Genomic DNA, 27,149 nt, shown 5'->3' on the forward strand with positions numbered 1-27,149 from the left:
ATGTGTCAGTTTTATATCTCAGTAAAGCTGTTTAACAAAACAAATAAAAAAGAATTATAGCATAAAGTACCTTTTATAATTTGATAGTTTAATGAGGAGATAAATCTATTGAGACAGTGGCTAATGGCCAAGTAAAATGTTTGGTTACTTCAAGCTGAGTCTAATGCCTTGATGTCAACTTTGTCCAGTTAGGGGAGAGCAAGTAAGTATCCTTGCAATGCTGACAATAATTTCACAGAGCAATCCACAGTTAGAAAGCAGGAAGCGTACTTGTAGTCTATTACATCAGAGAGTTCCGGGGAGTTTAACGCTGCGGTCCCAAGTGCTGTTCAGAAAGGGAATCCAGGAGTTGAAAAACAAGCATCGGGCCAATCACTGGCTTGGGCTTAGGGAGCCAACAGAACCCTGCTAACTACCAGTAGGAGTGGGGGAGAACCCTTATCCAAGACACCCAGCTCTGGGCATGTTGCCCACACTGAGCCTAGAACACCAAAATATCTTGCTTTTCTAGAGTAACTAACAAGTTGGATAATGGTCTCAGGAAAATGTCAAACTGATCAGAACTGGAGACTAAAAGAGCATAACAGAGTAAGTTGACCTCTCAAATCCTTATTGTCTTTCTTAAAGTTATTATGCTAAATGAAGTAAGTCAGAGAGAGAAAGACAAATACTGCATGAATGATATCACAAGTGCAGAATTTAAAAATACAACAAACTAGTGAATAGAACAAGAGAAGCAGACATAGTTTAGAGAACACATTAGTGGTTACCAGTGGGGAGAAGGAAATGAGGGCAATAGAAGTTAGGGAATCAAAACGTGTAAACTGTTTTGTATAAGTTACAAAGATATATTGTACAGCACAGGAAATATAGCCAGTATCTTATAACTATAAATGTAGTTTATAACCTTTAAAAAATTGTGACCCATTATACTGTACACATGACATATTGTACAACTACACTTCAATAATAAAAAAATAAATATGTTGGAAATAATAAAAGCTATTTATAATAAAAGTTTATAATGAAAAAAGTAAAATCACCTTTCCTGAGATCTGGACAAAGTTCAGGAAAAAGGTGGAAGGTCTGGTGAGTGGGGGCCAGGTTGTTAGATCCTGGTGTTTAGGAGCTAGTGAGACTCTGACCAGTACTTTCATGTGCATTCTTTGAACGTCATCTATAATCAAGCCTTCCACAGTGAAAGATATGTGTTGTGTCCATACAGATGATGGAAACACTTGTGGCTTGGAATATCTTGCTGATTGTGAAGATCTGCAGTAGAAACCTTCTGGGTTAGGTGGCCTTTGCCCATGGACTAAAATTTCAGCTCCTATTAAATGATCAGCATTATAATTTCGACATTAATGCTTTACAAACCTACATCTTTCAAGTGTTATTTTTTCTGCATTTTCAGATGGCTACCCCAAAGAAGAAATGATTTATAGATGGAGAAAAAATTCGGTTGAGGCAGCTGATCAGAAATCCTGGCGGCTTTATCAGTTTGACTTCATGGGCCTCAGAAACACCACAGAAATTGTGAAAACATCTGCAGGTAGTAGTTAACTTACAGAAGTGTAGTTCTCAAAAAACAAATCCGACTTTTTCCCACTGATGACTTAGGCATACCTTTCCCTTTCATGCAGATTTCTTCCTGTGTATGTTTAAAATAATTATATTCGGATCAGCATGATCCGAATGACATTTGAGGCAAAACAGCTGATTCAAAGCTCAAAAATATTTAGTATTTTAACTGGGATTGGGAAAAGGGTGACAAGATTATCTTATATTTTTAAATTGAGACTATGTTGACATTATGTCTATAAACCTAAGATTCTCATCCCTGACCAGATTTATATAAACCAATTTCCTAAGTGTGAGAGTTCTACAAGTTCTACAACTAGATACAGAGACATGCTTTATTAATGTCTTTAAATACATTTTTTTATGGCTTTTGTTTGTTTTTTGGTAATTTCCACAATAGGAATCTATGGTCCACTATTTTGCAGTTAGTTTTTTTCTGACAGGTCTTGAGGATTAGATTGGTTTCAAGTCGGCTTTTCTGCTGATCTAGTTATTTGTTAATATGAATCATTTATTGGCTTTTAAAACTCAATAATTTGTTTCATATGACTATGTTGTGTAAATTTTAATAATTAGTGTAACTATCTTTAAAGAACAGTCTAAATTCTTGATATAATTCTAAATAGAGAACTATAGTTGCCCCTTGATATCCATGGTGAGTCATTCCAGGTAAAGATATCAAAATCCCAGTTGCTCAAGCTTATTACATAAAATGGCATAGTATTTGCATTTAACTTACATCTTCCTGTATACTTTAAATCATCTTTAAATTACTTATAATACCTAATACAAAGTAAATGCTAAACAGTTGTAAATAGAATATGAATGCTATGTAAATTGTTGACCCTTGAACAACACAGTTTAGACTGCACATGTTCACTTATATTTGGATTTCCTTGTAGTAAGTACTATATAGTACTACACAATCCCAGTTTGTTGAATCCCCATATGCAGAACCGCAGATGCGAAGGAATCAGAGAACCATATATACTGAAGAGCACGTATATATGGAGCTTCAACTGAATGGAGGGTTGGTGCCCCTAACTCCTGTTGCTCAAGGTTCAATTGTCCTTTTCCGTGCAAGACAAATTCAAGTTTGCTTTTTTTAACTTTCTGGAAAAAATATTTTTCAAATATTTTCGATCCACTGTTGTTTGAATCTGGGCTTGTGAAACTCATGGCTGTGCTACATTTACACAGGGAGAAAGGTTTTAAAAACTGATCAGCAGAGAAAAGAAAACTTCACAAATGTCACAATAGTAAAGGTGAGAAATAGCATTTATGTTTAAATATTAAATATTGATAAGGTTAAAAGAATGGAAGATCATAATTATATAAATATACTTTGGAAACTACATAAAGAGACATGTTTGGGGGAAGTTTTTACCAAAATAGTCACTTAAATTAATAATGTAATTACATTCTTGGAGAATTTGAAATAAACTAGCAGACTTTTGGGGTGTAAGGCTGAGCAAAAGAAGGTAACCAAACTGGGTGATCTAACATTTAAATGTCAAACATTGATACTGATATTCCTTTTCCGTTGTAAGCAAGATGATGTTAAACAAAAGGAAAGGTGAAGGCAGGTTGAACACAACTTGTTTTAAAATTAACCCTAAGAGAAAGGGAAGTGGCAAATGGAGGGAATGGTGGAGTTGAGGTAGTAGCCGGAGTAATTTTTATGCTATTGAGGGTTAAGAAAAGTATGAAAAACATTCACGGGAGCAAGGAGCTTTCAGTCTCACTAGAAAAACATGATGAACATAAAAGATTAATGAGTAAACTAGGAACGGATGCAGCAACATAATAAACATTACGTTGGGCTCAATTGCCGGGAAGACAGAAGAAATTAGGAGAGTTTTTTTTAATTTTTTAACTTTTGGTTGTGTTGGGTCTTCCTTGCTGTGCATGGGCTTTCCTTAGTGGTGGAGAGTGGGGACTATTTATATCGGTGTGCAGGCTTCTCAATGTAATGGCTTCTCTTGTTGCAGAGCAAATGGGTAAATGGGAGTTTTTTCTTAATTTCACTTTCAGATATTTCATCATTAGTGTATAGGAATACAAGAGATTTCTGTGAACTAATTTTGTATCCTGCTACTTGACCAAATTCATTAACAGTACTTTTCTGGTATCATCTTTCGGATTCTCTATGTATAGTATCATGTCATCTGCAAACAGTGAGAAGTTTGCCTCTTCTTTTCCGATTTGAATTGCTTTTATTCTTTTTCTTCTCCAATTGCTGTGGCGAAAACTTCCAGAGCTATATTAAATAATAGTGATGATACTGGGCAACATTGTTTTGTTCCTTAACTTAGTGGAAATGGTTTCAGTTTTTCACCACTGAGGTCGATGTTTGCTGTGGGTTTGTCATATATGGCCTTTACTATGTTGAGGAAAGTTCCCTCTAAGCCTACTTTTTGGAGGGTTTTTTTTTATCATAAATGGGTGTGGAATTATTTGAAACTTTCTCTCCAACTATAGAGATGATCATATGGTTTTTCTCCATTTTGTTAATAAATATGGTGTTTCGTATTGATTGCTTTACATATATTGAAGATTCCTTGCATTCCTGCAATAAACTCCACTTGATCATGATGTATGATCTTTTCAATGTGCTGTTGGATTCTGTTTGCTAGTATTTGTTGAGGATTTTTGCAACTACGTTCATCAGTGGTATTGGCCTGTAGGTTTCTTTGTGACATCTTTGGTTTTTGTATCAGGGTGATGGTGGCCTCGTAGAATGAGTTTAGGTGTGTTTCTCTCTCTGCAATATTTTGGAAGAGTTTGAGAAGGATAGGTGTTAGCACTTCTCTAAATGTTTCATAGAATTCAACTGTAAAGCCAACTGGTCCTGGGATTTTGTTTGTTGGAAGGTTTTTAATCAGTTTCAATTTCAGTGCTTGTGATTGGTCTATTCATATTTTCTATTTCTGCCTTGTTAAGTCTCTGAATGTTGTGCCTTTCTAAGAATTTGTCCATTTCTTCCAGGTCGTCCTTTTCATTGGCATATAGTTGCTTGTAGTAATCGCTCATGATCCTTTGAATTTCTGCAATGTCGGTTGTTATTTCTTTTTCATTTCTAATTGTATTTACTAGCGTCCTCCCTATTTTTCTTCATGAGTATGGCTAATGGTTTATCAATTTTGTTTATCTTTTCAAAGAACCAGCTTTTAGTTTTATTGATCTTTGCTATCATTTCCTTCATTTCTTTTTCATTTATTTCTGATGAGGTCTTTATGATTTCTTTCCTTCTGCTAACTGTGGAGATTTTTTGTTCTCCTTTCTCTAATTGCTTTCGGTGCAAGGTTAGGTTGTTTATTTGAGATGTTTCCTGTTTCTTATGGTAGGATTGTATTGCTATAAACTTCCTTCTTAGAACTTATTTTGCTGCATCCGGTAAGTTCTGGGTCGTCTTGTTTTCATTGTGATTTGTTTCTATGTGCTTTTTGATTTCCTGTTAGATTTCTTCAGTTATTTCTTGGTTATTGTGTAGTGTTTTGTTTAGCTTCCATGAGTTTGTATTTTTTACAGATTTTTGCCTGTAACTTATATCTAGTCTCAGAGCGTTGTGGTCAGAAAAGATACTTGATACGATTTCACTTTTCTTAAATATACCACGGCTTGATTTGTGACCCAAGATACAATCTATCCTGGAGAATGATCCATGAGTACTTGAGAAGAATGTGTATTCTGTTGTTTTTAATGGAATGTCCTAAAATTATCAATTAAGTCCATCTTGTTTAATATATCTATTAAAGCTTCTGTTTCCTTATTTATTTTCATTTGACTGATCTGTCCTTTGGTGAAAGTGGGGTGTTAAAGTCCCCTATTATGATTTGTTACTGTCGATTTCCCTTTTGTGGCTGTTAGTATTTACCTTATATATTGAGGTGCTCTTATGTTAGGTACATAAATATTTACAATTGTTATATATTCTTGGATCGAACCCTTGATCATTATGTAGTATTTGTCTTAAAGTCTATTTTGTCTGACATGAGAATTTCCTCTCCAACTTCCTTTTGATTTCCATTTGCATGGAATATCTTTTTCCATCCCCTCTCTTTCATTCTTTAGTATTCCTAGGTCTGAAGTGGGTCCTTTGTTGATAGCATACATATGGGTCTTGTTTTTCTATCCATTCTGCCTTTCTGTGTCTTTTGGTTGGAACGTTTAATCCATTTACATTTAAGGTAATTATCGATATGTATGTTCCTCATACCATTTTCTTAATTGTTTGGGTTTTTTATAGTAGTTCTTTCCTCCACTTGTGTTTCCTGCCTAGAGACATTTCTTAGCAATTGTTGTAAAGCTGTTTTGGTGGTGCTGAATTCTCTTAGCTTTTGCTTGTCTATAAAGGTTTTCCTCTGGCAAATCTGAATGAGATCCTTGCTGGGTAATCTTGGTTGTAGATTTTCCCTTGTCATCACCTTAAATATGTCTTGCCAGTCTCTTCTTGTAGAGTTTCTGCTGAGAGATCAGCTGTTAATCTTAAGGGGATACCTTTGTGTGTTTTTCATTGTTTCTCCCTTGCTGCTTTTAAAGTTTTTTCTTTAATTTTTGATAGTGTGATTAATATGTGTCCTGGCATGTTTCTCCTTGGATTTATCCTGAATGGGACGTTCTGTGCTCCTGGACTTAACTATTTCCTTTCCCCTATTAAGGAAGTTTTCAACTGTAATCCCTTCAAATATTTTCTAACTTTCTTTATCTTTTCTTTTTCTGTGACCCCTATAATTTGAATGCTGGTGCATTTAATGTCCCAGAAGTCTCTGAGACTGTCCTCAATTCTTTTCATTCTTTTTTCTTTATTATGATCTGTCGTATTTACACTGTTTTATCTTGAAGGTGACTGATCCGTGTTTCTGCCTCAGTTATTTTGCTATTGATCCCTTCTAGAGAATTTTTAATTTCATTTATTGTGTTGTTCATCACAGTTGCTTTTTGGTTCTATTTCCTTGTTAAACGTTTCGTGTATTTTCTCCATTTTATTTACAAGATTTTGGATCATCTTAACTATCATTATTCTGAATTATTTTTCAGGTAGACTGCCTATTTCCTCTTCATCTGTTACATCTGGTAGCTTTTGTCTTTGCTCCTTCACCTGCTGTGTGTTTCTCTGTCTACTCATTTTGCTTAACTTACTGTGTTTGGGGTCTCCTTTTCACAGGCTGCAGGTTGCTAGTTCCTGCTGTTTTTGGTGTCTGTCCCCAGTGGTTAAGTTTGGTTCAGTGGGTTGTGTAGACTTCCTGGTGGAGGTGATAGTGACTGTGTTCTGGTGAATGAGGCAGGATCTTGTTTTTCTGGTTGGCTGGTCTGCCCTGGTGGTTTGTTTTGTGGTGTCCATGGTATTATTATGGTTATAGACAGCCTCTCTGCTAGTCGATGGTGTTGTGTTCCTGTATTGCTAGTTGTTTGGTATGGGGTGTCCAGCACTGTAGCTTTCTGGTCGTTGAGTGTAGCTGGGTCTTTGTGTTGAGGTGGAGATCTGTAGGAGATTTTCACTGTTTTTATATTACGTTGAGCTTGGAGGTCTCTTGTGGGCCAGTGTCCTGAACTTGGCTTTCCCACCTCAATGGCACATCCGTTAAGTCTTGCTGGAGCACCAAGAGCCTGTCATCCACACGGTTCAGAATAAAATTGAGAAAAAAGAAAGAAGAAAGAAAAAGGTAAAATAAAATGTTACTAGACTGAAAAATAAAAAATTATTTCATAAATGTTTTAAGTAATAAAAAAAGAAAGAAAGAACAAACACACTAAAAATCAGGTCCACCATGATAACTAGTGCTAAAAACTATACAAAAACAAAAAACAGAACTCTAGGATAAATGTTAAAAGCAAAGTTATACCGACTGAATGACACACAGAAGTCTCCACATACGTACTCACAAAAGAGAATAAAGAAAAAAATATATATATATATAATCTTTGCTCGCAAAGTCCACCTTGTCAATTTGGGATGATACGTTGTCTATTCAGGTACTCCACAGGTACACGGTACATCAAGTTGGTTGTGGATATTTAATCCACTCTGCATGGAGGTCGCCTGAGGGCAGGCATCTGTACTTCGCTCAGATAGGACAGGGTTTAAGTAGCAGCTGATTCGGGGGCTCTGATTCACTCAACCCGGGTGGCGGGAGAGGTACAGAAAGCGGAGCGAGCCTGCAACGGCAGAGGCCAGCATGACATTGCAACAGCCTGAGGTGCGCCGTGTGTTCTTCAGGGGAAGTGGTCCCTGTATTACAGGACCCTGGCAGTGGTGGGCTGCACAGGCTCCTGGGACAAGAGGTGTGGAGAGTGACTTGTGTTTCCACACAAGCTTCTTGGTGGCTACAGCACCAGCCTTAGCATCTCATTCCCGTCTCTGAGGTGTGCGTTAATAGCCGTGGCTTGCGCCCATCCCTGGATCTCCTTTAAGCGGCACTCCTAATCCCCTCTCTTTGCACACCAGGAAACAGAAGCAAAAAAAACGATTCTTCAGCAGGTCCAGACATTTTCCCGGACTCCCTCCTGGCCAGCAGTGTTGCATTAGCTCCCTTCAGGCTGTGTTCATGCAGCCAACCCAAACCTTTCCCTGGGATCTGACCGAAGCCTGAAACTCAGCTCGCACCCCCACCCATTCTGGCGAGTGTGCAGACAAGCCTCTCAGGCTGGTGAGAACTGGTCGTCACTGATCCTCTGTGTGGGAATCTCTCTGCTTTGCCCTCTGAACCCCTGATGCTGCACTCTCCTCCCTGGCTACGAGCCTTCCGCCTTCCGCTACCCACAGTCTCCGCCCGTGAAGGGGCTTCCTAGGGTGTGGAAACCTTTCCTCTTTCACAGCTCTTTCTCACTGGTGCAGGTTTCATCCCTACTCTTTTGTCTCTATTTTTCCTTATTTCTTTTGCCCTAGCCAATTTGGGATGAGTAGCATATTGGCTTTTCGTTGGTCTTCCTGTAGGGGCCAGTGAAGCCGGAAATCACAATTCTTCCTGCCCCCGCTTCTCCAAGTAGAAGCTGGAAAATAGGAACGAGGGGGTTCTCTGGAACCAGTTTCTGTGGTGTGTCCCAGAACCTCACCAAGAGCCAGGACTTCCCCTTGTGGTGCAATAGTTAAGAATCCTCCTGCCAATGCAGGAGACACGGGTTTGAGCCCTGGTTAAGGAAGATTCCACATGCAACTAGAGAAAGCATCCGTGCAGCAATGAAGACCCAACACAGCCAAAAATAAGAAAGAAAGAAAGAATGAAAGAGGAAGAAAGAACAAAGAAAAAAAAAAGAATGAAAGAAGAAAGAAAGAAAAAAGAAGTTATTTTAAAATAATCTGGCTTCAAAATGTGTCCTTGACTGTCCCTTCCTACTTTCACACCTGACAGTGGGACGTTCAGGCAGACCTCTGAGTTAGGCAAAGGGGTATTCTGAACCCAAGATTTGGGGTACCTGTTCACCTCAGGTTAGCCAAAGAGAATGTATTTGCTAAAATGAATTATGTGCCTACTCTGGAGTTGTCCTACTGTTTATCTTAGGAAATGACAATGGTGGTTGAAGAAATTATTCAACTCTTTGTATATTCCACTTGGGTGTGTTCATAACAGTTAGGGTGATTTATTAGGTTTTGCTTTTCTGTCTACTGTTTTCTGTAACTTCATAAATATTTAAATATCACACATAATTCAATAAAATTTCCCAAGGAAATGATTTAACTTGACTTTCATATTACTTAGAAAACTATATTTGTGGGTTTTATTTATTGCTTCAGGTTAATCATTCGGATTCCTTTATACTGGAATTTGCTAAAATATTTAAATGTTTCTTGGAAAAATGATCTCAATAATTGATGTTCTATCAGCCATCCTGAATATTGCTAAAACAGAACACCACATTCCTCAATAAATATTCTAATTTAATGAGAGGTATAATTTTATACTGGCTTAATATGGTCTCCCTATCAATATTTTTAAGTAAAAATGGGACTTTTTAAGTAAAAATGTGATCTTTTCATTAAACAATTACCAGTTGATTGCTTACCAAGTAACATTGATAAACAAGACATATATTCTATAACCCAACTAATTTATTGTTCTTAAGACAACATTGTTTTTATAGGTAATTATAGAAATAACTTTATTGCAGTTGTTAGGAACAGATAAGGAACGCTTCCTGGCAGGCTAAATGATTTCTAAGCTGCGCTTCAAAGTTGACTTGTAACTATATGGATGCAAGTGATAGGAAAAGAAAAGCATCTTAGGCAGTAGGGAAGGGATGCAGCAGCAATTGAGGATGGATCTTGGCAAATGAGAGGACCTGGGGAGACCAGGAGTGCAAAGAATATAGGTGCAAGGGGCATTTCATGCAGAATGGTGTAGACTGTTGGGGACGGAGTAATTCCCCATCATCCCCCCTTGAGTTCTTGTGGCTGGACTAATTGTAAAATTGACACGGGACAAGGTTTTTTTATACAGGCTTCTTTGTGATAAGGAAGTCCTACCTCTAGATGCGGGGAGTGCCCCTTTCACATGAGAGATTTTTTTTTTCTGCTTTCAGATACAGAGAGGAGAGTCAGAGTGTCCCTCTTATGTTGGCATTTCTTAAGTAACTTTAATTCAAAATAATCAATATGCTATTTAGACACATTTTGGGGTGGCTTACCCTGGGTCACAACTAGACCATAATAAAGTTTTGAAAATTTACAGTGGTAGCAAGATGCAATTCATACTAAAAAATAGAAATATAAATTTGTTACAGGAGTTTAGATTTGAAAGTTTATGTGTACATCTGTTACTGTTAAGAAAGCAAAATGAAAATGGATTTACTTGAGGGTTGATTTGTTATCCTTGATTTTAAGCATGCAACATACAGCTGAACATTACATAATGATCTCCTGTGGAATAAATGTGCATATCTATCACTTCTAATTAATACATATCTTTTTGTGCCTTTTACAGTAAAATGCCTCACAGGACCACGGATATGATAAAAATTAAGAGCCCCAGAATTTTGACTCCCCAGTTTGATGAATGTTGTACTTGAATATATTTATCCGTTATTCATTTAACAAAATGTTTTAATAATTTATTTCTTTGAATTATTTTAACACAAGAAAGTTAATTTTGACAATGTTTTATTACAGGTGATTATGTTGTCATGACTATATATTTTGAATTGAGTAGAAGAATGGGATACTTCACTATTCAAACATACATTCCTTGTATACTGACTGTGGTTTTATCCTGGGTATCATTTTGGATCAAAAAAGATGCTACACCAGCAAGAACAGCATTAGGTGAGTTTCAAAAAATCTTTGCTACCATTTTGTTTAACATAGAAGTATTCATAAAAATATTTTCAATAAAAAGCCTAGCTCAAATGTAACTGATCTAATTTGAAGGCTACTTGATTCATGCTTGTTTCTAGGTAGATAATTTAGACTGTTCTTCCTGACTGTAGCATTCCATGTGTGCCACTTAAAATTTGAGGTTAAACTTTCTATCTATATTATTTTACCTATCTATAACCTAAAAATTCTTCTCATGAATTTTTTTCTGGCAACCAAAGTCTTCTTAAGAAAACATTAAATTTCGGTGGTTTTAAGATTGTGATTGTGCAACATGTTGTATATGTTTTTTTTTAATGATAGGAATTTTGCCTTTCCATATTTTATTAACACAGGCAATGTAGCATATAAAGGTTCCCCTCAAATTTCTTTCAGAAAAGAGGGAACTGCTTAAATTTTAAAATATTTACAGTCTTCTATATTACATTGAACATTTTCTGTTGGCTTTTAAAAATCATTGTTTAACAACAAAGTACTTTTTGAACAAAATTAGCCTTTAGTATCCTCTGCCAATATTAGTTTTGCATGCTGAACAGAAAATACATGAAAGAATTAGTAAATCAGCTGGCAAAAGCATAACACAAATTTTGTAACTTTTCTTGAGGTTATGACCTTACAATTACATATTAGGGTGTCATAGTGAGCATGCCTTCAATAAGTAGCTCACAACTTGAGACTATGAAAGTCCTATCAAAGTGTGGCCATTGTAGGGGCTTCCCTGGTGGCACAGATGGTTGAGAGTCCACCTGCCGATGCAGGGGACGTGGGTTCGTGCCCTGGTCCAGCAAGATCTCATATTCCATGGAGCGGCAGGGCCCGTGAGCCGTGGCCACTGGGCCTGTGTGTACGGAGCCTGTGCTCCGCAAAGGGAGAGGCCACAACAGTGAGAGACCCGCGTACAGAAAAAAAAAAAAATAGTGTCACCATTGTGGTATTAAGAGGATAAATATACCAGAAATACACAGTGTTTGCCATTAATAGAGTTACAGACCAGAAGAGTGGAGAAATGTCATTAACACCAGGATATTTGGTTGACACCAGAATGGTTGTGCCTACTTTAGATAAAGCTTAAATCATTCTATGACAAGATCAAAAGCACCAGCATTAAATCAATTATAAGAAAGCATTCAACATTCTTTTAAAAAAAATAACTGTCAATGCTCTTTATGAGGTATCTACAATATTGTGTATACAGTAAAAAATTAATAGACTTTCTAAGAATTAAGTAAATGTGACTCTTGATCAAAGCAAAAAGTCAACATCAAAATGCAACTCTGGGAAGAGAGGCGGAAGATGGCGGAAGAGTAACATGCAGAGATAACATTCCTCCCCAGAGATACAACAGAAATACATCTACATGTGGAACTGCTCATATAGAACACCCACTGAACGCTGGCAGAAGACCTCAGACCTCCCAAAAGGCAAGAAAGTCCCCACGTACCTGGGTAGGGCAAAAGAAAAAAGAATAAACAGAGCCAAAAGAATAAGGACGGGACCTGCACCAGTGGGAGGGAGCCTTGAAGGAGGAAAGGTTTCCACACACTAGAAGCCCCTTTGCGGGTGGAGACTGCAGGTGGCAGCGGGGGATAGCTTCGGAGCCGCAGAGGAGAGCACAGCAACAGGGGTGCAGAGGGCAAAGCAGAGGGATTTCAGCACAGAGGATCGGTGCCGACCAGCACTTACCAGCCCGAGAGGCTTTTCTGCTCAACCGCCAGGGCTGGCGGGGCTGGGAACTGAGGCTCAGGCTTCAGTCGGAGGGCAGGGAGAGGACTGGTGGCGTGAACACAGCATGAGGAGGTTACTGCACTACGGCTAGCCGGGAGGGAGTCCGGGGAAAAGTCTAGACCTGCCGAAGAGGCAAGAGACTTTTTCTTCCCTCTTTGTTTCCTGGTGCGTGAGGAGAGGGGATTAAGAACTCCGCTTAAAGGAGCTCCAGAGATGGGCAAGAGATGCTCAGGCTGCTGTTGCCACCACTAAGAAAACTGTGCGAGCATCTGTCACTCTCCACACCTCCCGTCCCTGGAGGCTGTGCAGCCCTCCTCTGCCAGGGTCCCGGGATCCAGGAACAACTTCCCCGGGAGAACGCACAGGGCACCTCAGGCTGGTGCAACGTCACGCCAGCCCCTGCCACCGCAAGATCGCCCCGCACTCCGTAACCCCTCCATCCCCCCGGCCTGAGTGAGTAAAGCCCCCTAATCAGCGGCTCCTTTAACCCGTCCTATCTGAGCAAAGAACAGGTCCTCCAGCGACCTACAAGCAGAGGCGGGGCCAAATCCAAAGCCGAAACACGGGAGCTGTGCAAAGAAAAGAAAGGGAAATCTCTCCCAGCAGCCTCAGAAGCAGCGGAATAATCTCCAACATCAACTGTGTAACTGTGGAATACCTTAATAGAGAACGAATCATCCCAAATTGAGGAAGTGGACTTTGAGAGCAAGATTTACTGTTTTTTTCCCTTTTCCTCTTTTGGTCACGTGTAGCTGGATGTTTTTGTGTGAAATTTTGTCTGTATAGCTTTCTTTTCACCATTTGTCCTAGGGTTCTATGCGTCAGGTTTTTTTGTTTTTTTTATTTTTTTAAAAAAATTTTCTTAATAATTATTTTTTAATAACTATTTATTTTACGTTACTTTATTTTCTTTCCTTTTATCCTCTTTCTTTCTTTCTTCCTTTTTCTCCTCTTTCTTTCTTTTGTCTCCCTTCTATTCTGAGCCGTGTGGATGAAAGGCTCTTGGTGCTGCAGCCAGGAATCAGTGTTGTGCCTCTGAGGTGGGAGAGGCAACTTCAGGACACTGGTCCACAAGAGACCTCCCAGCTCCACATAATATCACATGGCGAAAATCTCCCAGCGATATCTATCTCAACACCAGCACCCAGCTTCACTCAACGACCAGCAAGCTACACTGCTGGACACCCTATGTCAAACAACTAGCAAGATAGGAACACAACCCCACCCATTAGCAGAGAGGCCGCCTAAAATCGTAAGTCCACACACATCTCAAAACACACCACAAAATGTGGACCTGCCCACCAGAAAGACAAGATCCAGCCTCATCCACCGGAACACAGGCACCACTCCCCTCCACCAGTAAGCCTACACAATCCACTGGACCAACTTTAGCTACTGGGAACAGACATCAAAAAGAATGGGAACTATGAACCTGCCTCCAGCAAAACGGAGACCCCAAACACAGTGAGATAAGCAAAATGAGAAGACAGAAAAATACACAGCAGATGAAGGAGAAAGATAAAATCCCACTACACCTAACAAATGAAGAGGAAATAGGCAGTCTACCTGAAAAGGAATTTATAATAATGATAGTAAAGATGATCCAAAATCTTGGAAATAGGATAGAAAAAAAATGCAAGAATCATTTAACAAGGACCTAGAAGAACTAAAGAGAAAACAAGCAACGATGAAGAACACAATAAATGAAATTAAAAATACTCTAGAAGGGATCAATAGCAGAAAAACTGTGGCAGAAGAACGGAAAAGTGGCCTGGAAGATAACGTAGTGGAAATAACTACTGCAGAGCAGAATAAAGTGAAAGAAAAGAACTGAGGACAGTCTCAGAGACCTCTGGGACAACATTAAACAAACCGATATTCAAATTGTAGGTGTTCCAGAAGAAGAAGAGAAAAAGAAAGGAACTGAGAAAATATTTGAAGAGATTATAGTTGAAAACTTCCCTAATATGGGAAAGGAAATAGTTAATCAGGTCCAGGAAGCACAGAGTCCCATACAGGATAAATCCAAAGAGAAACACGCCAAAACACATAGTAATCAAACTGTCAAAATTAAATACAAAGAAAACATATTAAAAGCAGCAAGGGGAAGACAAATAACACACAAGGGAATCCCCATAAGGTTAACAGCTGACCTTTCAGCAGAAACTCTGCAAGCCAGAAGGGACTGGCAGGACATATTTAAAGTGATGAAGGAGAAAATCCTATAACCAAGATTACCTAGCAAGGGTATCATTCAGATTTGATGGAGAAATTAAAACATTTACACACAAGCAAAAACTGAGTTCAAAACCACCAAACAAGCTTTACAACAAATGCTAAAGAATCTTCTCTAGGCAAGAAACACAAGGCAAGGAAAAGACCTACAATAACAAACACAAAACAATTAAGAAATAAGAATAGGAACATACATATCGATAATACATATCGATAATTACCTTATTTATATGGTTTAAATGCTCCCACCAAAAGACACAGAGTGGCTGAATGGATACAAAAACAAACCCATGTATATGCTGTCTACAAGAGACCCATAACAGACCTAGAGACATGCTAGTGGAAACCAAAAGAAAGCTGGAGTAACAATTCTCATATCAGACAAAATAGACTTTATAATAAAGACTATTAGAAGAGACGAAGACGGACACTACATAATGATCAAGGGATCTATCCAAGAAGAAGATATTACAATTGTAAATATTTATGTACCCAAATTAGGAGCACCTAAACACATAAGGCAAATACTAACAACAGTCATAAAAGGGGAAATCAACAGTAACACATTCGTAGTAGGGGACTTTAACACCCTACTTTCACCAAAGGACCGATCATCCAAAATGAAAATAAATAAGGAAACACAAGCTTTAAATGATACATTAAACAAGATGGATTTGATATTTATAGGACATTCGATCAAACACAACAGAATATACATTTTTCTGAATTGCTCATGGAACATTCTCCAGGATAGATCATATCTTGGGTCACAAATCAAGCCTTGGTAAATTTAAGAAAATTGAAGTGATATCAATTATCTTTTCTGACCACAACGCCATGAGACTAGCTATCAATTACAGGAAAAGATCTGTAAAAAATACAAACACATGGAGGCTAAATATTACACTACTTAATAACGAGGTGATCACTGAAGAAATCTAAGAGGAAATAAAAAAATACCTAGAAACAAATGAAAATGGAGACAAAACGAACCAAAACCTATGGGATGTAGCAAAAGCAGCTCTAAGTGGGAAATTTATAGCAATAGAATCCTAATTTAAGAAACAGGAAACATCTCGAATAAACAACCTAATTTTTTTTTTCATTTAGGCAAGGCTTTCTTGTATTTTTTTTAACATGTTTATTGGGCTATAATTGCTTTACAATGGTGTGTTAGTTTCTGCTTTATAACAAAGTGAGTCAGTTATACATATACGTATGTAGCCATATCTCTTCCCTTTTGCGTTTCCCTCCCTCCCACCCTCCCTATCCCACCCCTCCAAGCTGTCACCAAGCACTGAGCTGATCTCCCTGTGCTATTCGGCTGCTTCCCACTAGCTATCTATCTTACGTTTGGTAGTGTATATACGTCCATGCCTCTCTCTCGCTTTGTTACATCTCACCCTTCCCCCTCCCCATATCCTCAAGGCCGTTCTCAAGTAGGTCTGTGTCTTTATTCCTGTCTTACCCCTATGTTCTTCACATTTTTTTCCCTTAAATTCCATATATATGTGTTAGCATACGGTACTTGTCTTTCTCTTTCTGACTTACTTCACTCTGTATGACAGACTCTAGGTCTAGCCACCTCATTACAAATAGCTCAATTTCGTTTCTTTTTATAGCTGAGTAATATTCCATTGCATTCCATTGTGTGGCACATCTTTATCCATCGACAATGGGCACTTAGGTTGTTTCCATCTCCTGGCTATTGTAAATAGAGCTGCAGCGAACATTTTGGTACATGATCATTTTGAATTATGGTTTTCTCAGGGTATATGCCCAGTAGTGGGATTCCTGGGTCATATGGCAGTTCTATTTGTAGTTTTTTAAGGAACCTCCATACTGTTCTCCATAGTGCCTGTACCAATTCACATTCCCACCAGCAGTACAGTGTTCCATTTTCTCCACACCCCCTCCAGCAGTTATTGTTTCTAGATTTTTTGATGATGGCCATTCTGACTGGTGTGAGATCTCATTGTAGTTTTGATTTGCATTTCTCTAATGATTAATGATGTTGAGCATTCTTTCATGTGTTTGTAGGCGACCTGTATATCTTCTTTGGAGAAATGTCTATTTAGGTCTTCTGCCCATTTTTGGATTGGGTTGTTTGGTTTTTTTTTTTTTGTTATTGAGCTGCATGAGCTGCTTGTAAATATTGGAAATTAATCCTTTGTAAGTTGCTTCATTGACAAATATTTTCTCCCATTCTGAGGGATGTCTTTTGGTCTTGTTTATGGTTTCCTTTGCTGTGCAAAAGCTTTGAAGTTTCATTAGGTCCCATTTATTTTTGCTTTTATTTCCATTTCTCTAGGAGGTGGGTCAAAAAGGATCTTGCTGTGACTTAGTCTTAGAGTCTTCTGTGTATGTTTTCCTCTAAGAGTTTGAAAGTTTCTGGCCGTACATTTAGGTCTTTAATCCATTTTGAGCTTATTTTTCTGCATGCTGTTAGGGCGTGATCTAATCTCATACTTCTACATGTACCTGTCCAGTTTTCCCAGCACCACTTATTGAAGAGGTTAAACAACCTAATCTTGCACCTAAAGCAATTAGAAAAAGAAGAACAAAAGAACCCCAAAGTTAGCAGAAGGAAAGAAATCATAAAGATCAGATGAGAAATACATGAAAAAGAAATGAAGAAAACGATAGCAAAGATCAATAAAACTAAAACCTGGTTATTTGCGAAGATAAAACTGATAAACCATTAGCCAAACTCATCAAGCAAAAAAGGGAAATGACTCAAATCAATAGAATTATAAACGAAAATGGAGAAGTAAAAACTGACACTGCAGAAATACAAAAGATGAAAGATTACTACAAACAACTCTACGCCAATAAAATAGACAACCTGGAAGAAATGACCAAATTCTTAGAGTTGCACAACCTGCAAACGCTGAATCAGGAAGAAATAGAAAATATTAACAGAACAACCACAGGCACTGACATTGAAACTTTGATTAAAAATCTTCCAACAAACAAAAGTCCAGGACCAGATGGCTTCACAGGCACTTTGAAACATTTAGAGAGGAGCTGACACCTATCCTTGTCATACTCTTCCAAAATATAGCAGAGGGTGGAACACTCCCAGACTCATTCTACGAAGCCACCATCACCCTGATACCAAAAGCAGACAAGGACGTCACAAAGAAAGAAAACTGCAGGCCAAACGTAAAATACACTCCCAAACGTACACTACGAAACATAAAATAGATAGCTAGTGGGAAGCAGCCGCATAGCACAGGGAGATTAGCTCTGTGCTTTGTGATTACCTAGAGTGGTAGGATAAAGAGGGTGGGAGGGAGCAAGACGCAAGAGGGAAGATATATGGGAACATATGTATAAGTGGTTCACTTTGTTATAAAGCAGAAACTAACACACCATTGTAAAGCAATTACACTCCAATAAAGATGTAAAAAAAATGCAACTCTGATGTTGAATCAACAGATAGGACATTTGATCAAACACAACAGAATATACATTTTTCTGAATTGCTCATGGAACATTCTCCAAGATAGATCATATCTTGGGTCACAAATCAAGCCTTGGTAAATTTAAGAAAATTGAAATTGTATCAAGTATCTTTTCTGACCACAACGCTATGAGATTAAATATCAATTACAGGAAACTATCTGTAAAAGCATGTATGATTACAAATATTCAAGGATTTAAAATAAAATAATGAATTACCAGATGACCAGATGGATAATAGCTGATGTAGTATATTAAAAAAGAAATTCTAGAGTTAAATGTATAATAGTCGAATTGAAAAAAAATCACTAGATGAGCTTAAGAGCAGATTGAAAAATGGCAGGGGAAAAAAGTCATGTATAATTGAAAACCATCATATAAAATTTAACTAATCAGAAGAAAAGAGGGAATCAAAATATTTAAAATGAACAGAGCCTCAGTGATCTTTGAGACAGTATGAAGATGTATAACTGCACCTGGTGTTCCAAAACATGAGAAAAAAGTTTTGAAGGAGTTAGGTAAAAATACCCAATTTTACTGAAAAATACCTACTTATAAATTCTGTAGAGATGACATGGTCAACACTTTTTTAAAAAATTAAATTGGACATATATTTATTGTGAAATCTTCTTTCATAAAAATACCTGTCAACAGTGTAGACTTTTCAAATTTACAAATCAGTTTTACAAAAATTTCACAACTTGCTCACCTACAACATGGAGAGCCTGGCATCCTATTTTCACTGAATTGATTAAAGAAACTCATTTTAAACAAGGTAACTTTATATGACCAAATGTTGAAAAGCCAAGAGCAAGGCTGAAGCCGTTGACTTCTGGTTCATTATCTTGTACACCTACTCAAGCTGTTTATGCTGTGCTGTTTGATTTATTCTACAACTGGCCTTTGCTGATTGCCAGGCCAGATATGCACTAAACTGTAGCTGGGATGCAAACTGCAAACCTGGTATCTGATGTGTGTGCATCTGTCACGTATACCTGATCCCTGATTAGTACTTCTGGGCAGGTATTTTATAGTACTCCCTTTAAATCACAGAGGTGGAGTGTTAAAATGTCTATTCTTGTGAGTCTGGTGTCTATATCACTAACCTGCCAGTCTGACAGCTCTTGCATGTTCTAATTTCCTGCAGGCTCATCATTTCATATGATAATCATCCAGTTATTTCACTCTTCATTTTAGTAAACTCCATTTCCTTTTCTTGTTTTTCTTTCATCACATGTATGACCCTTTCCTAATTTTTTCCACAGTCTTTGATTAAATCTTTAGTGTTAGCCGACATATATGAAATAGATTGAATCGAGTGTGATTAGTTAACTAATTAATCAAAGAATCAATACACTTATGCAAAGCACTTATTGAAAATCCTAGAATGCTAGGCACAATATTAGGTAATAGGCAAGCAAGATGAGCAAGATACAGTTTTTCTCTTAATGATCACACAGTCAGTTCAGGGAGACATACTGCAAAGACATATACAATTCTCTGTGAGAAGCAGAAGAGTAAGGTACATAGAAGGTACAGGAATAGTGAAACTACATATTATCAGATCTGCCTGGGGTAATACGAAGCCGTTTGCCTCAGAAAGAGTGCTGAGTCTTCAAGAAAAAGAGTTTACAAGTTGCATAGAGAAGGAGAAGACAAAAAGTGGTTTATCTGGGCAGAAAAAAAGTGTGAGATGACGAACTGACGGAAAGTACAGGGGACTGAAAACTGTATTTTCATTAAAAATATATTTAAGAGGCAAAATGTCAAACAGTACGAGAATAACTGAATAAACTGGAAGATATTAACTTAATTCAGGTATTTTAATGTTAATGTGAAGACTATAATAAAACATTTTATGGAACTGTTGCTTACAAAATTAAACAATTACAATTAAATGTATTCTATTTATGCAATGTCAAGAAGCAGTCACATAAAAATAAAACACTGTGTCGCAATGGAGGGATTCTGTGTGACCCCTTTCACAACTTGGTATGTGTTCCCTGTGCAGGCATAACCACAGTGCTGACCATGACCACACTCAGCACCATAGCCAGGAAATCCTTGCCTCGTGTTTCCTATGTGACAGCCATGGACCTCTTCGTGACCGTTTGCTTCTTATTTGTCTTTGCTGCTTTGATGGAGTATGCTACCCTCAACTACTATTCAAGTTGTAGAAAACCAGCTAGCACTAAGAAAAAGACATCGGTGAGTTCCAGTAGCAAAGATTTTCTGGGAGGATAGGTAAATGATTCTTATTCATAGGATCTTATATAATGATATAAATAGTTGAAGAAGTCTTTAAAAATACAACACAGGTATTCCAAAGATATGAATGTGACATTCAAGCACTCTTCAGCTTCACCTACCAGTGGCGTGGACTGATGTGATCATACTTTAAAGATTACTCTTTACCAGTGTTTTGTGATGCAGATTTCCATAGTAGTTTTCTAAATACTTTTTCTGATTTCCTTGTAGTTACTATATCCAGATTCCTCAAGATGGATTCATGAACGCTTAAGTCTACAAGCCCCCTCCGTACGTATAGCACTGCAAGTGCAAATATTTCTGAGAACTCTGGATAAACTACAATAGAAAGATATTATTGTTTACATATGCACTTATTGGAGGCCAATGAATAATGCATGTACTCCCTTCAAAAATGTACTTAATTCTTTAAAATATGTCCAATTAAGAAAATTTGGAAAATAAAGGGAAAAAAATCACTCCTTCTACCCACCCCCCCCGGGTAAAAGTGTATACCATATATATTCCTGTAACTCAAAAATAATTATAAATACATTTCTGGGTCAAAATATTAATTTATAGGATCATCTTAATAATTGTACCATATGTTCATGATTGATGCACAATCTTGGCTGGACAAAGGGCTAATCCACACTTTTTCACTTTTAAACATATTTTTATCATTACAGTTCTGTACATACTTGTAACTATTAGTCTAAATTCTTAGACGCAGAATTGGCTACGCCAAAGATTGCAAAAGTTTTGCCAAAATGCATTCCACCAGTACATGTATCAACTCATTTATCCTCACAACACCCATTCTACTGAAAGGACGCCGAGATGTTGAAAACATAAGGCCTCTTAAATATTGAGTAAGGTTTCACAATTTAAAGAAAAATTGTTATATTTAATTATTAATGTGCTTGAATATTAATTGTATGGATTAATGTAAGAATTTATTGAAAATTGAAAAATATGTCTTTAAATCATTGATGTGCGCTACCGCTTTTATCATATAACAATTTTTACGTATAACTATTTCTATTCCTTTATATATGTGAACTCAGAAATTGACAATAATTTATGCCCAAGCATACACCACAATTGGTTTTCTAACTGCTGATCAGCACCGTATGTTCAGTGCATTTCAGACAATTTTCATCAGCATTTCTTCAAGTGTGTATCATTGCAGTTCTGACAGAAGGTAAGGCCATTTTTACACAGTGAACATATAGTTCTGGCCATCAAATGCTGCCAAATAACAACGCATTGAAAAGTAAGGTGAATGGGTGGGAGCGGGGGATGCTGAATAACAGAGAAATATCAGAACGAATAGCCTGAGGCCGGAGAGCACATTATATCTTCCTCCACTCTCAGTCTTCACATTGCCAGAGTGCTCGGAGTGGAGAAAGAAATATTGACATCAGTGGTGTAGAAATGATACTGTCAAAAGAAAGAATAACTAGAAGCTAGAAGAATTTATTTTTCTTAAGCAGGAAAGTATAATGACCCTGAAGAAAGTCATAGAAAAACAATTCACAGACAGAAAAAGTTCCAGGCTATGTGCAAAGACGCAGTCAGAGAAAACTTCAACAGAAGTTCAGAAGAAAGAGGAAGGGGGAGTTAGCTGACAATATCTTCAACTCTATTCTGAAAGATCCACATGTTAGTTTAGTTGACGGGCCACTACCTCCGAAAAGGAAAAGCAGAGATGAGCAACCTCTCTGCGATGAGGGTCAGCAGCAGGCTCCACTGATGACCACACATTGCTTTGGGGAAAGTTGTCCAAATAACTGTGCCACGATTTCCCAGCCCATAGTATGCAAGGCTAGTCCACTCTGGGTGTGCAGTAGTACCTGCTGCCAGGAAACAGCGTTCTGAGAAAGTCACATTGCTGCAATATACAAACAGGCGAAACAGGAGTGAGTCGGGAAGGAACCTAGCTGGACTGAAGACCTTGGAGACTCCTTAATTAAAATATCTATTTTATTTTCCTCTAAGAATTTTATAGTGTCAAGCTTTATATTTAAATCTATAATCGATTTTGAGTTTATTTTTGTGTATGGTGTTAAGAAGTGTTCTAATTTCATTCTTTTACTTGTAGCTGTCTAGTTTTCTCAGCACCACCTATTGAAGAGGCTGTCTTTTCTCCATTGTATATTCTTGCCTCCATTATCAAAGATAAGGTGACCTCGTGGGCGTCAGTTCATCTTTGAGCTTTCTATCCTGTTCCAATTTATCTAGTTTTGTTTTTGTGCCAGTAACATACTGTCTTAATTAGTGTAGCTTTGTAGTATGTCTGAAGTCAGGGACGCTGATTCCTCCAGCTCCTTTTGTTTCTCAGGATTGCTTTGGCTATTCGTAGTCTTTTGTGTTGCGATACAAATTGTGAATTTTAAAATACTAGTTCTGTGAAAAATGCCATGGATAGTTTGATAGGGATTGCATTGAACCTGTAGATTGCTTTGGGTAGTACATTTTCACATTGTTCATTCTTCCAACATAAGAACATGATATATATCTCTCCATCTGTTTGTATCGTCTTTAATTTCTTTCAACAGTGTCATAGATTTCGGCATACAGATCTTTTGTCTCCTTAGGAAAGTTTATTCCTAGAAATTTTATTCTTTTTGTTGCAGTAGTAAATGGGAATGTTTCCTCAATTTCTCTTTCAGATTTTTCCTCGTTAGTGTGTAGGAATTCAAGCGATTTTTGTGCATTACTTTTATATCGTGCTATTTTACCAAATTCAATGATTAGCTCTAGCAGTTTTCTGGTAGCATCTTTAGGGTACTCCAGGTGTTGTATCATGTCTTCTGCAAACAGTGACAGTTTTACCGCTTGTTTTCGATTGCGATTCTGTTTATTTCTTTTTCTCCAATTGCCGTGGCTAAAACTTCCAAAATGCTGTTGAATAATAACAGTAGGAGTAGGCAAATTTTTTCCCGATGTTAGTGGAAATGCTTTTAGTTTTTCACCATTGAGGATGATGTGGGTTTGTCTGTGGGTTTGTCATATATGGACTTTATTATGTTGAGGTAGGTTCCTTCTACGTCTACTTTCTGGAGAGTCTTTTCATAAATGGGTTTTGAGTTATGTCAAAAGCTTTGAAAACTCTATTACAGAAATCACAGAAATATCCTTTCTGACCAACCACCTAGAGAAATGGAAATAAAAACCCAAGTAAACAAGTGGAACCTAATGAAGCTTAAAAGCTTTTGCCTAGCAAATTATATATATATGAAAAAAACCCTCAAATGAAGCAACTGATAAAGGATTAATCTCCAAAATGCAGCTCATGCAGCGTAATTTCAAAAAACAATCCAAAAATGGGCAGAAGACCTAAATAGACATTTCTCCAAAGAGGATATACAGAGTGCTAACAAACTCATGAAAGGATGATAAACATCACTAATCATTAGAGAAATGCAAATCAAAACTACACGTTTTCACCTCACACCAGTCAGAATGGACATCACACAAAAAACTACAAATAAATGCTGTGAAGGTGAAAAGTGAACACTTTTGCACTCTTGGTGGGAAAGTAAATTGATACGGCAACTAAGGAGAACAGTATGGAGGGTCCTTTAAAACCAAAACAGTACTACCATATGATGCTGCAATCCCACTACTGGGCATATACCTTGAGAAAACCATAATTCAAAATAGAGACATGGACGTCAATATTCATTGCAGCACTATTTATAATAGCCAGGTCATGGAAGTAAGCTAAGTGTCCATTGACAGATGAATGGATAAAGAAGATATGACAATATGTACAATGGATTAGTCATAAAGTGAAACTTAACAGTCATTTGTAGTGAGATGGTTGGACCCACAGTCTGTCATACAGAGTGAAGTAAGTCATAAAGAGAGAAAAACATACCATATGCTAACACATATATGTGGAATCAAAAAACGTTCTGATGAACCTAGTGGCAGGACAAGAATAAAGACGCAGACCTAGAGAATAGGCTTGAGTACACGAGGAGGAACAAGGGTAATCTGGGACAAAGTGAGAGAGTAACATTGACATATATACACTACCAATTGTAAAATAGACAGCTAGTGGGAAGCAGCCACATAGCACAGGGAGATCAGCTCGGTGCTGTGTGACCACCTCGAGAGGTGGGATACGGAGTGTGATAGGCAGTTTTGTCCCAGATATCTTATAGTTTTTAGCCTGGGACCTCTATGAGCACCCTTTGACTCTCTAGTGAGCTCTTTCCCTGCAGAGGCTTCTGATGTCCATTTTGAGTAAGCTCCTTCTGTTGGGCTCGCCTGCCTGTAATTGCTGAGCTTCTCTGTGTGACCCTACATAGGTACAAAGTGTTGAAGAAATATGATGAAAATCTGGCTGAACACTGTCAAAATTCATGTGCCATTTTCAATAAAGGCAGATATTTTCCAACTGGAGTTTGTTAGAAAAATACTAATACTTCAGACAGACACAGGAATCTGTTTTTTTAGCAAACCTTCAGGTGATATTTACACCCTTTCAGGGAGAGGGAGGATATGTATCTACATTATAACCTAACTTAGAGCAAAATTTTCATTTCTGCCCATTGCCTAGAATTGTTGATGAAAGTAGACAGCTGCACCATGATGCTCCTGTCTGGCTATTGGCTTGTGCACAGTAGGACGAGGACATCTTGATTAAGGTCGGTCCTCACACACAATCACTTCCCAATTAAAAAGATGTCCCCAAAGGCTACCAGTAGTAATACCGAATGCTCTACATCTCTACCTGCTTCTCTGTGGTTTGACTCCACAGAGCTACAAATATATTTAATCAAACTATTCTCATTTATGTGTGACTGTAAATTGTCCTGTCTCCTTATCTGCTCCATACTGACTTCCAACATCAGGAGGAGAGCTTGTGAAGTAGAAAATATAACATTCCAATTGTACACAGATTTTGGCTATCTAGAGATGACAAGCAATGTCTGGTATCCACACATTGAAAACTCATTTTTCACCTGAATTGCATGGAACAAGAAGATTCTCTCATCATCCTTATGTACTTTTTAAAAATACTGTTTGATAATTTAAAAAAAAGAACTTTACTTCTCCACACTTTATTATATGTATTTTTTAACATTTGCGGAATTTCATATATGTGTGTGTGTGTGTGTGTGTGTGTGTGTGTGTGTGTGTGTGTGTGTGTGTGTGTGTGTGTGTGTGTGTGTGTGTGTGTGTGTGTGTGTGTATACTCCAAATCAGAAGAGAAGTAGGCAGAACAGGGACTTGAAATTGCAAATACACATTTGAAAATAGGCTTATTCTCCCTTATCAGTAACCCAAAAAAATACAAGATTTGCAAACGTCACTGTAGTTTTTCATGCATTAAATTTGCAAAGACTGAACTTTTCAGAGCAGGAATGAGGGTGGGCATAGGGCATGGCACAGTCCTCTTTATTTATTGAACAGGCATAAACTGTACTTATTTCTTGATACACCTTGGGCTGATCTTGATTCATCTCATGTTGATATTTGTGTTTTTCTTGTTGCCAGCAGAACTATTCTCTCCTTGATATGAGTCCACCACCACCGGCAATGGTTACCCTAAACAATTCCGTGTACTGGCAGGAATTTGAAGACACCTGTGTCTATGAGTGTCTGGATGGGAAAGACTGTCAGAGCTTCTTCTGCTGCTATGAAGAATGCAAATCAGGATCTTGGAGAAAAGGGCGTATTCACATAGACATCTTGGAACTAGACTCATATTCTCGGGTCTTTTTCCCTACATCGTTCCTGCTCTTCAACTTGGTCTATTGGGTGGGATATCTGTATCTCTAAATTTTCCTCCTGGTGAAAAATGAAGTGTTAGGTTTCCTTCTAAACTTTGGCCCTACCCAGACCAATAGTGATCAATTGGAGTAGCAAGGAAAGATACTACTCAGTTTATCTGAAATTATGTAATACCTTTGAGCAGCGTAGGAGTATGTGGCAAATATTTCTATTATGTATTTCAGGCTCACACAAACATGCGAGCACACAAACAGGTTAATTGAGTTTTAAAGTGATATTCTTGTTAATTCTTACTGAATCTGTAACGTGGAGATATATTTTTCTGGATATTGGAAGCAGCTGCGAATTTTCCTTGTGAAGAAATCTGTGAAACCTACAAGCAAATATCTGAGAAGCTCTTAGGCCCGGCCCCTTTCTGTATCTTTTCTTTGCAACCGTTGGCAGCACCGGTGTCCATGTATGCGAAGTCACTGCTGGCCAAGATACACTCTACTGATCTCAGCGCCCAGGCAATCTGAGTTCAAGTGTGAACTGCAGTGAGTTACCACCCAGTTTCCTCTCTCTGTGGCCTCTTTGCTCTGGCACCATCTTCACTGGTTGGCATTGTTTAATAACTTCACCCTAGGCTTGGGAAGGATGTATATGCATTATCCACAAGTTTTCAGTTGAGAAAAAAAAAGAATTTTCAAAATTCTCATGTAGCTAAGGTCAAAGATGTTTATCTTTGAACACCAGTAGTTCAACATTTTACCTTGAGTTGTGTTTTACTAGACGAAGATGAACCCCACAGTATATGCTATTATGAGTTCAAAGATTATCTTTCAAAGATGGGTAT

The 27,149-nt window shown here is 37.8% G+C and overlaps 1 protein-coding gene across 1 annotated transcript in view; it reads left to right on the forward strand.

The window, feature by feature from the left end:
• Positions 1-26,362, forward strand: part of GABRG3 (gamma-aminobutyric acid type A receptor subunit gamma3) — a 597,087-nt gene extending 570,725 nt beyond the window's left edge. The window contains exons 6-10 of the mRNA XM_060155467.1: positions 1,415-1,552; positions 10,688-10,840; positions 20,328-20,524; positions 20,795-20,854; positions 26,081-26,362. Of these exons, the coding sequence (XP_060011450.1) occupies positions 1,415-1,552; positions 10,688-10,840; positions 20,328-20,524; positions 20,795-20,854; positions 26,081-26,362 (830 nt within the window). The remainder of the gene's footprint in view (positions 1-1,414; positions 1,553-10,687; positions 10,841-20,327; positions 20,525-20,794; positions 20,855-26,080) is intronic.
• The last annotated feature ends 787 nt before the right edge of the window (positions 26,363-27,149 follow it).

Source organism: Lagenorhynchus albirostris, chromosome 1 (genome assembly GCF_949774975.1).
Source record: "Lagenorhynchus albirostris chromosome 1, mLagAlb1.1, whole genome shotgun sequence".
NCBI classification, from domain to species: domain Eukaryota; kingdom Metazoa; phylum Chordata; class Mammalia; order Artiodactyla; family Delphinidae; genus Lagenorhynchus; species Lagenorhynchus albirostris.